The 9,802-nt window shown below is 53.0% G+C and overlaps 2 protein-coding genes across 5 annotated transcripts; both read right to left on the minus strand.

Moving 5' to 3' along the window:
* Window positions 1-1,347: 1,347 nt before the first annotated feature.
* On the minus strand, window positions 1,348-4,222 carry LOC136147190 (granzyme H-like). 4 transcript variants are annotated; one of them, XM_065906458.1, is made up of 5 exons: window positions 4,169-4,222; window positions 2,989-3,131; window positions 2,330-2,465; window positions 1,870-2,127; window positions 1,348-1,491 (listed from the first exon to the last, which is right to left on the minus strand). In XM_065906458.1, the coding sequence occupies exons 1-5, from the start codon at window positions 4,220-4,222 to the stop codon at window positions 1,348-1,350; spliced, it is 735 nt and encodes a 244-aa protein (XP_065762530.1). The 4 variants fall into 4 exon arrangements, with proteins under 4 accessions (XP_065762530.1, XP_065762531.1, XP_065762529.1 ...); XM_065906459.1 differs by having other exon boundaries at window positions 2,062-2,127; window positions 2,989-3,149; XM_065906457.1 differs by having other exon boundaries at window positions 2,989-3,149.
* Window positions 4,223-6,683: 2,461 nt separating this feature from the next.
* LOC136146964 (mast cell protease 1A-like) lies at window positions 6,684-8,631 on the minus strand. Its single transcript, XM_065906063.1, has 5 exons — window positions 8,564-8,631; window positions 8,212-8,359; window positions 7,609-7,744; window positions 7,165-7,422; window positions 6,684-6,845 (listed from the first exon to the last, which is right to left on the minus strand). The coding sequence occupies exons 1-5, from the start codon at window positions 8,622-8,624 to the stop codon at window positions 6,684-6,686; spliced, it is 765 nt and encodes a 254-aa protein (XP_065762135.1). The 5' UTR covers window positions 8,625-8,631.
* Between the last annotated feature and the right edge of the window lie 1,171 nt (window positions 8,632-9,802).

Consider the following 9,802-nt stretch of genomic DNA (forward strand, 5'->3'; position numbering starts at 1 on the left):
TGATGGGTGGCAACGTGGTACTTCCCCGCCCAGTGGCCCTGCATCCCTGGGGTCACAAGGCTGCCATAACCCGGTTGCCAGCAGGGGGAGGCAGAGGCCCAAAGCCAGGCCAGGCTGAGAGGGCTGAGGCCTCAGTACCCCAACAGGCCTTGGTGGTGGTTGAGCCCCTGGGGGATGTTGGGCTGGACCCAGGCCCTGAGGTGGCCCTTCCCAGGTGGGAGGTGGGTCCTGGCTCCTCTGATAAGCAGAAGTTACTGGTTGGGAGGTTAGGTATGGCAGGGACACGTGAGGAGGAGGATTCTGTTAGGGAGATGAGAGGAAGGGTGGCTAAAAGCCAGGTGAGCTGGAAGGGAAAGGCGCTGGTGGCTGGGGCACTCGGGCAGAGAACAGGGGCTGGTGGTGGTTGACATGCAGGGAGCAAGGTTGACTGCGTCTCGTGTTGGGCCTGGGGCAGGGTGTGGAGATGGGGCCTGGGTGAGGCTGAGGGCCGTCATGGGAACATCTCAGTCTCCTAAGCTCTAGGCAGTCCCGGTGTGGGAGCAGCCTGCCCTCACAGGAGAGAGAGATGCCCTGAAAACAGGAACCCGAGTGCCCATAGATGGCCCCCTGCCCTGCTGGGTCCCTGGAGTTATTCTCCTTCCTCTGACCGTGCTTTGCTAAATTGTTGAGGGTTTGGTGACAGTGCTTGGCTTAGAGAAGGTAAGAAATTTCTAATACCCAGAGAGGACCATTTTGGGGGAGAGTTTGTCCTTTTTAATGAATTGCCCTTAGATTCATCCCTGGTGGAAGGCTAAGCACCAGAGTTTTTTCTTGCTTTGGCTAAGCACCTTATCATTTTCTCAATGATTTCCCATTGAGGAATCAATGAGATTCTATACAGACAGCATGGGATGTAGGGACGAGTGAGGGCCAGGGTGGCTTAGTGGGAAAGAATTCACCTGCCAAGCAGGAGACTCAAGAGATGCAGATTCGATCCCTGGGTCGGGAAGATCCCCTGGAGATAGAAACGGCAACCCACTCCAGTGTTTGTGCCTGGAAAATCCCATGGACAGAGGAGCCTGGCAGCCACAGTTTGGGGATCGAAAAGAGTGGACACGACTTAGTGACTTAGCAGCAGAGGGCGAGGGAGGAAGGAGGAAGTAAAACCCAGAACTGACAGCAGAGGGTGTCTTGGAGCAGCGTGGTTATGTACTGAGGTGTTTCCATGAATAAATAGGAATTCAGTCCCCATCGCTTTAGAGATCCCATTTATTGTGGCCCTGTGATCCCACTGCCAATCCCTATGGGATTCTTGCTGCTGGCCCAGGACAATGGTCAGTGCAGACAAAGGTCAGTCTCAAGCTTCTGTTAGAGGTCCTTCATTGTTCTCTTTATCCAGGGCAGGAAGTGTGAGACCTGGGTGAAGACTCCTGGAGGTATCCCATTCATCTTTCCATAAGAGAAAGTACCATGGACCACTTTTTTACACACGAGGGGTCCACCGGAGTCACCCTGTGGGCAGAGAGAAGGGCTGAGCAGGCCTCCTTGGGGTTCTGTGTTCCCTGCCTCCCGGCTGGGTGGTCTCAGTCAGGGGTCGTGGGGAAGACCCAGGCGCAGGGAGGCCTGGTCACCTCCCGGTCTTGGGGCTCCAGCCTGACTCTGACTGTTCTTAGCAGCTGGACTCAAGTCTACCTTTCTGTCAATTTTGTCCTGGAAACTCTGGTGATAAGACAGCTGTGGGATGACTGATGCTTCCTGACCCATTCAAGGGAAAAAAAAGCAAAACATTGGATTCAAGGACCAGGCTGCCAAAGCTTTCAGCTGAGGATGAAGATACGGCCTCCTGTGCATACCTCCTGGGTCTGTGAGCTTAGATGCGGGAAAACTGACCTTGAAGCCGGTCTTCGCCTTCCTTGGGTCCCCGACACAAATCTGGGTGGCTCGGCTGTAGTGGCTGGGGTAGAGGGTTTCGCACACCCGATCCGCCTGCACCGTCAGCTCTGCCTCCTGCAGGGAGGTGGCTGGAGCGCCCAGGGCCACCTGGCCCCAGCCGGCCAGACTGCACACCTTTCCTGGCCTCACCCGGGCCTTGGTCCTGGGCAGACTAAGGGCCTTCACAGCTGACGTCTGCTTGGCCTTTCTCTCCAGCTGGTGGGAAGAGACAAGAGTCCGGCTCAGCCAGTGGTCCTCTGGCCTGGATGCCATGATGAGGCTGCATGGACCCCATCTCTCACCTCTCCCCCTGAGACTGGTCAGGCGGCCAGGATGGGAAGGAGGAAAGGGGCAGGAGCTCCTGGGAGGGCAATGATCTGATCTCAGGAGGGCAGGGCCAGTGGGGCGTTTTCCTTGCCTGCAGTAGCATGATGTCGTTGGAGAAGTTCTTAGGATTATAGTCTGGGTGGCGGATGGCTCTCCTCACCTGGATGACCTGCTGGGTCCTCTCCTGCTGTTTGATGTTGTGGGCGCCCAGGGTGACGCTCATTGAGCTGCACGGAGGGCAGAGCAGGGGTGTGGGGATCATGGGGTCACCGGAGATACAGCCCAGGAGCTGTGACAGGCAGCTGACACCGGGCAGGCCAGCAGCTGAGGGGGAATTGAGGTGAGAGATGGTCCTGGGGCTGAGTGACCCTGGGCCCTGTGCTTCTCGGTGACATGAGGGCAGGGCTCCCGGGAGCTTTCTCAGCAATACTGTGAAGTGACTCTGAGCGTGGGTTTTGGCTCTCATGCACACTCTCATCCTTCTCTGAAGCTTTATTTGGCCATTGTGGGTCAGCCCTTCTCAACCCTGTCTCTTGTTCTCACCTCCGACCCACTGACCAAAAAACTTACCTGTCCTGTTTCTCAGCCTTTCATCACCCTAGTCCTGCTCATGAAATGGCTTGTTTGATGAGCTCTTGTCCTGATTTCCAGGGTCCTGGGGTGAAGGAGGGGTACCCCTGGGCTCAGCTCCTGGGGAGAGGATGGGTCCCTGTCCAGGCATCAGGAAGGCTGACTGGCTACTGCCCTCACCTCCCTCTGCAGTGAGCAGCCGTCAGAACAAAGTCCTTTTGTATGAGGACACCGCCACACCTCTTCCAACTCTTCTCATCCAGAAACTGAATGAAAGCCATGTAGGGGCGGGAGTGGGGCTTGGCCTCGTGGCCCCCAATGATCTCCTCTGAAAGAAAAGGCTGAAAGATGGGGAGATGTGAGAGGCTATGGTTAGAGGGGAGGTTCGGGAAGGTGGCAGTCAAGGTGGGTGAACGGTGCCCAGCAGACACTAGGGGAGAGTCCCCCGGGGTCTCACTGCAGTGGGATAACCTTTCCTGATCCCCAAACCTCAGTATTGTTCTCCATGCCCTGATTCCCACAAACTTATGGAGGGGCCCGAGACTGCCTTCCAGAGGGTGGAGCCCAGAAGTTCATGGATGGGACCCCCTGATGAGCCCTCATTCTCATGGAGTCTCCTACCCCTCTGAGCCTCTGCTAACATCCTGATTGGTGCCATTTTCTAATAATCCACCTATGAGATTATGGAGTTGGGTTTTCTAAAATCCTCATGTCTTAGGGCATAATGCATCCCAGGATCTCACTAAACATCTGTTGATTGCACGCGTGAATGACCTCCAATTAGCTTTTGGCTGAGGTTTGGTGGTGATAGTATTGGTGGGATTTAAGACCACAGGGATGGGGGAGGACCCTGCCAAAGACAGTGAGGCAGAAAATGAACTGCTTGCAGCCTGGGGAAGTATAACGACACCCAGAGAGCTTAGGGTACTGTATCTAGTCATTTCAGACCAAGTACACCCTGTGGTCCTCTCCTGGGCAGGAGTGAAGGTTGGGGGAAACGGACACGTTTCTCTGGTTCTTAAGCTGGGTCCACTGACAACCCCGTACTGTGGATGGTTAGTCTGAGTTGTCCTTTCCTGGCTGGAGTGAGGAATTTTCTTACTTGTGTTTTGTAGCTTCACATCCTCCACCAAATGCACAACCCACTTTACTGGTGGTGAGAGAGAGGCTGAGAACTACAAAGCTTTTAGTGAAAGCTTGCTTTCTACCATCCATCCTTGCTGAGTGTCTATGCAGGATCGAATGTGTAGTCTTGGTTGCAATGGGAGCTGGTTCAGACATTGGAGCTGAGCAGAAGGACCAGGACTGAGGGAGGTTTAGTGAGATGGGCTAGCCTGTCAGGAAAGGGATGGTCACTCACCTGTCCCAGCCCAGGAGGCAGAAGAGAGGCCATCAGGAGCAGGAGTGGCTGCATCTTCCAGAAGGTCTGCCCAGATCACAGCTGTTGGGGTTTCTTCCTTCCAGACACAAAGTACAGAGGAAGGAAGGAGGGGAGGCTCAGGGCCCCACAGACCTCCCCGAGCTGTGCTCCCCCCAGTCGGGTGTGAGCACGCCACGTGTGCCCATGTTCTCTGCTGTGGGATAGGTGAGAACGACGGTCACCACACTTGCACTCCCACTGCTGAGTCACAAAGCAAGAGGAAGAACAAGAAAGTGGAGGCTGGGGTGCAGCTAGGGGAGGAGCTGGGTCCCAGAGGCCCTCAGTGACTGAAGCAAGAGTGTCTTCATTTCTCCCTTCTTGGGTCTCCTTTGATTCTGGGGAAAGCATGCAGAATTACCCAATAGGTGAGCTGCAGGGATAACAGAGACATGGCTCCTGTACTTGAGAAGCTTGGGGGCCGGAGGAGACCTAGAATCTGTGAGTAGAGATCACGTGGGTGAGGACTATGGCGTGGGGCTCTACTTGGGCCAAGTGTGAGGCAGAGACTGGACTTGCTTTAGGAGCAGAGAGACCTGGACTCATCCAAGTGCCCCAAACATCAACCCCATCTCCTATTTTGCCAGGGTTCTAGCCTCACATTTTTGGAGAATTTAGAATCTCCTGTTTAAATATAAGTATTCTGTAAAAAAGAGAGCCTTTCTTATCCCAAAATTCTGAATGAAAGTCCTGAACTTGATATTCACTGAACCAGAAAAAAACCATCACTGGGTCCTTCGGCAATGAGGGACATGATTGGGTTGTGCTGAGGTATCCAGCACCCCTCAAGCTCACATGGGGGCTGTCCCATCTGAATCAGGGTGTTTGTGAGTCAGGAGGGGCTTCCTCTCCAGAAATGCTGGTGAGTGGTGAAGGGGAAACAGATGCCAGTCATCAAATACTTACTCCCCACTAAGTATTCCCTGTCCAGAGTCCAGAGAGGCACGTCTCAGATGTCTCTGGGCCAGGCCATCCTAAACATGTGCAGATGACCCAAACACTCTCACCAGCATGAGGACAGAAGAAAGAAATGAAAAGGATGGCATGAGGAGCTCTAAACAACCCAATCCCATGTGAGTTGAAGCAAGAGCATCTTATGAATAAACAGAAAAACAGTGGAAGGAAATATGCTTAAGCATTAATGCTGATGACCTGGGGGTGGTGGAACTGCTCTTCGTTTACTTTTCTTACCCATTTGTTCTGTATTTAGTTGTCTTTCTGTGATGAATGTGCAGAGGAGTCTGGAGGGCGACAGTCCTTAGGGTCACAAGGAGTCGGACGCGACTGAAGTAACTTAGCACACTTGCACGCGATGTGTTGAATATGTTCCATTTATGAGGAATATCTTTTGATAAATATGTGTTACTTTCTACCCAGAACCCATTGTGCAATAGTTGAAGCCCCCTCTCCATTCAAATGTTCACCAAGCCACTTCTCTTAAGCCCTCTCTAAGCTGCATGTCTCAAACTGAGGTTGCTTTTCTGAACCTTGTATCAAAACTTCAGCACTTGATAAAAAATACAGGAAGAAATGTACCCAATAACTATAGGCTATAGATACTCTTTGATACTTTCAGATACCTTCAAACCAATGCTTTTCCTTATAGTGAGTTTCCTTTGGAGATAAATATATTTATACACAAACACACTTGGGAATGATGAAGGTGGGGAGCCGCTGGCTCAGCCCAAGGTGGAAGAGCTCCCTGAAGGTCACCTGGGGCTGAAGGAGGATGTGCCCTCAGGACACCGGAGGCTGCACAGAGCCCTGGGCCCAGGACTCCAAGGCAGGGCTGTGACAGGCACTCAAGCTGGGCCTAGGAATACTGAGGGCCTCCAGAAATTTCTCAGGCTTCTGAGCTCTGCCTCTCTGACACAGGGAGGGGACACTGTATGGGGTGAGCTACACCTTTGTAAACTCCCCCATTTCTGTTAGGGTGGACAAGTGCCCCCCTGCCTCAACCCTCAACCTCATGTGGCCCTCCTTCCAAATCTGGATCCTCTTGTTTTCCCCCAGGGCACTGGGATGGGGGCGGCGGGTGGGGGGGAGTAGGTGTGGACGAGGAAGAAGGCATGTGGATGAGACACGAGGGTTGTCAAGAAGAGGGTCGTGTGTTCCTGAGAGGGGTCTCCTTCTCTGATGGAGCTCACGGGCAGCCTGGAGGGCAGCTGGCCCTGGGGACATGTGACTGGAGGGAGCTGGCTGTCAGTGCAGCAGGAGTTTTTATTCCAGAGTTGGAACAGGGTGGTGTCTTGGAGGCGGAAGCCAGTAACAGATCAGAACTATAAACAGGTCAGACACGGCAGGTGCTGAATGAATATGTTTAGGTAAGTAAAGGAGGAATCCTTGATTTCTGCTCAAGAGATGGAAGTTTATTAAGTTTCAGGCAGCCTAACTTCTAACCACTTTTCCCAATGCCACCATCCCAGGGAAAATAGACGGATCAGTCCTTGGAGAAACCTCAGTCTGGTCCCTGAAGTTCGTACTGTTTCATTGTTTTTTGGATCCAAGGCAGAAAGCTTGAGATTCTGGTGAAGACCCTTGGAGGTGTCCCATCCTCTTTTCCATAGGACACAATGCCCTGGGCCACACCGTTACACACGAGCGGGCCCCCGGAGTCACCCTGTGGGCAGAGAGGGCAAGGACTGAGCTCACCGTCTTCAGATCTGTTCTTCCTGCCACCCTGGGGTGGGTGGTCTCTGTTAGGGGCCCTGGCTGATACAAGGCTCTTGTTGGTCCTGAGGTTTCAATCTGGCCCTGACAATCCGCCTCCTCCCACAGGAAGCCTCTGCCCATGTGGGACTTTGAGGCAATGTCCATCCCCCAGGGCCACCAGACAGAGACAGGACAGGAGGACAGGCTGGAGACACAGGACAGAGCTCGTTCCCACGGCCTCGGACCCAAAGACCAAGGCTTTGCATGGATAGTACTGGGAATCTCACCCTAAAGGAACTCTTCCTCTTTCTCGCGTCCCCTGCACATATCTGGGTGGTGGTGCTGTAATTTTCATAGCGAGAGGTGCATTTCTCGGTCCTTTGGACTTCAAGCTGTACCTCCTGCAGTTTATTTGGGCAGTACATATCCACGTCAAGACGCCCCCACCCAGCCACACTGCATAGCATCCCTGGATTCACCGTATCCCAGTCCCTGGGCAGACTGATGGGGCTCACAGCAGTGGTCACATTCGCCTTCCTTGTCAGCTGAAAGCAGAGGAAAGGCATTCTTACCTACTGATGGCCACAGAGACTGCAGGACGGTCGAGGGCCTGCCTTCTTCACAGCCCTGGGACCACAGAAGGGGTCACAGAGGAGGGTCTGGAATGAGGTCATGGGAGATGCAGAACCCAGGAAGGAAGTGTCCTGGGGTCATGCAGCCACATGTCCCACCTGCAGTAACATGATGTCGTTGGTCACAGTCTTGTCATTATAGCGTGGGTGTGGGATGGCTCTTCTCACTGCGATGACCTGCTGGGTCCTCTCCTGCTTCTTGATGTTATGTGCCCCCAGGGTTACATTGATTGAGCTGCACAGAGAGCAGAGAGGGAAAGGGAGTCACAGGAGAAACAGGCCAGGAATCTTAAGGAATGCTTGGGACAGAGCGGGACTTAGGGAGGGGAGAATTCTAGGCGATGCGCCCTGGAGCTGAGCATCTCCGTGCTGTCTGCTTCCTGGCAGCCTGGGGAGGGTAGTAGTTCCTGGAGTCCACATAGGGTGTTCAGTCCTGCACAAGTTTGACTGTGTCTAGGAAAATGTGAATTTTTCACACGTGCACTCTGGGCTCCAGGGCGCAACATTGGCTTCCTTCCATATTGTGTTGGATCAGACCCTCTCTCCATGCGTCAGTGGCACTGACATGTCCCTCTCTTGCCAAAGCTCACCTGTCCTCCGAAGAGCTTCTTACCTTACCTGCTGGCCTAGGTCTGCAGCCCCTGAGAAGAGGGTTCCTGGGAGGGCTCAAAGAGGGATGGGGACCCGGGCACTGCTCCTCACCTTCCCAGGCAGTGAGCTGCTGTCAGCACGAAGTCCTCACGCACGAGGAAACCCCCACATATGTGAGGTCCCCCTGAAGTCTTGAACTGAAGATACGCCATGTAGGGACGGGAGTGAGGCTTGGCCTCATGGCCCCCGATGATTTTCCCTGAAAGAAAGACACCAGTCTGCCCGCTGTGCTCATGGAGCCAAGGCTGGGGAGGGGAGATGGGTTCATATTTGCTCGTCTTTGACCTGAGTTAGAAAAGTTGCTGAAGATGGGCCAGAACGAGGGTGTGCATGAGTGTAGCATCTGAGCAGGTCTGTCCATGTGGGGAGGGACTGGGCCTCTGAGGGTGGGACCGTTACTTACCTCCCTCCCCAGTGGAGGACAGAAGAAGGGCCGCCAGGAGCAGGAGCAGGAGCAGGGCCATCTCTGCAGGAAAGCTGCCCAGATCTGAGAGGCTGCTACTTCCCTCTGGCCTTTTAACCAGTGTCTCCTCCCCATGTTGTGGCTTTTCTCACTTGAGATCTCTGAAATCTCACACCTCTGTCTGATTAGGTCCTGGGGTCTGAGTGGAGTGTGTACTCTGTGGTCACTACAGAAGCGCCCATCAGCTCTTGGCTTAGAGCCATCACTCTGCAGGAAACAAGAAAATCACTACAAGTAGAAGTAGTGAGACCTTGTATCAACAAATACCAGATCTTTGCGCCCCAGCATTCTGGGTCCCATGATGAGAGATTCATGACATAGAAGTCTTCATTTCTGTGGTTCTCTTTCATCACCAGGGTGATTGTGTATTGAGGCCTCTTTGTATGAGAAATTTGGAGGTAAGCTCTCTCACTGCTGGTGGAGGAGACAAAACTATCAGGGTCAAACAAGGATGGTGAGAACCATGGTGTGAGATATACAGGATGGTGTGTGAGAGTGACGCTGAAGAGTTATTAAACAGTTATTAAAGACTGAGTTTGTTTTTTTTTTTAAACAGCGACGTTGCTTTCCCCATGAAGCTGCATGTGGCTCAGGATACAGTGTGGATAGCACTCCTCTGCTCCTCTTAGTGTCAGGGAGGTTTGAAGCCTGGGTGCTGAATTACTTGATGTCTCGCTCACACTTGCCCAGTGGATGGTGCTGGCTGCTCACTGGGCATGTTGGTTTCTCTCCACGAGGCACCTCAAGTCACCTCTGTTTCTGGGATTGTCATTCTCCCTCACACATGACATGTTGTTGGCTTTCTCCCAAATAAGTATCTGCCTAGAAATAAGCCAGGCACAAGCTGGGCTCTTTTAATTTCCTAAATTTTGATGTCCCATGGCTTCTATTCTACCATATCCCTCTGTTTGAGGCAATCAAGAGCTCCCAGCAGATTAAAAAGGAAGGGCCCTAGATTTCATCTCCCAGCAGGAGTCTTGCAGTCAAGGAAGAAGAGCCTGTGGGATGTGAGTTCCACGTGAAGTGAGAATGGATGCCAGGGAGGCAAAGCAGAATTCCCCCACCACTACCCAGAGAGTGGCCTTCTGATGTCCCCGTACAATTTGCTAACCAAATTATCCTGGTCATGTCCCAATAATGGAAAAGGTGGAGAGAGTCATATAATTGAAAACATCATGG

This window comes from Muntiacus reevesi, chromosome 15, assembly GCF_963930625.1.
Source record: "Muntiacus reevesi chromosome 15, mMunRee1.1, whole genome shotgun sequence".
NCBI classification, from domain to species: Eukaryota; Metazoa; Chordata; class Mammalia; order Artiodactyla; family Cervidae; genus Muntiacus; species Muntiacus reevesi.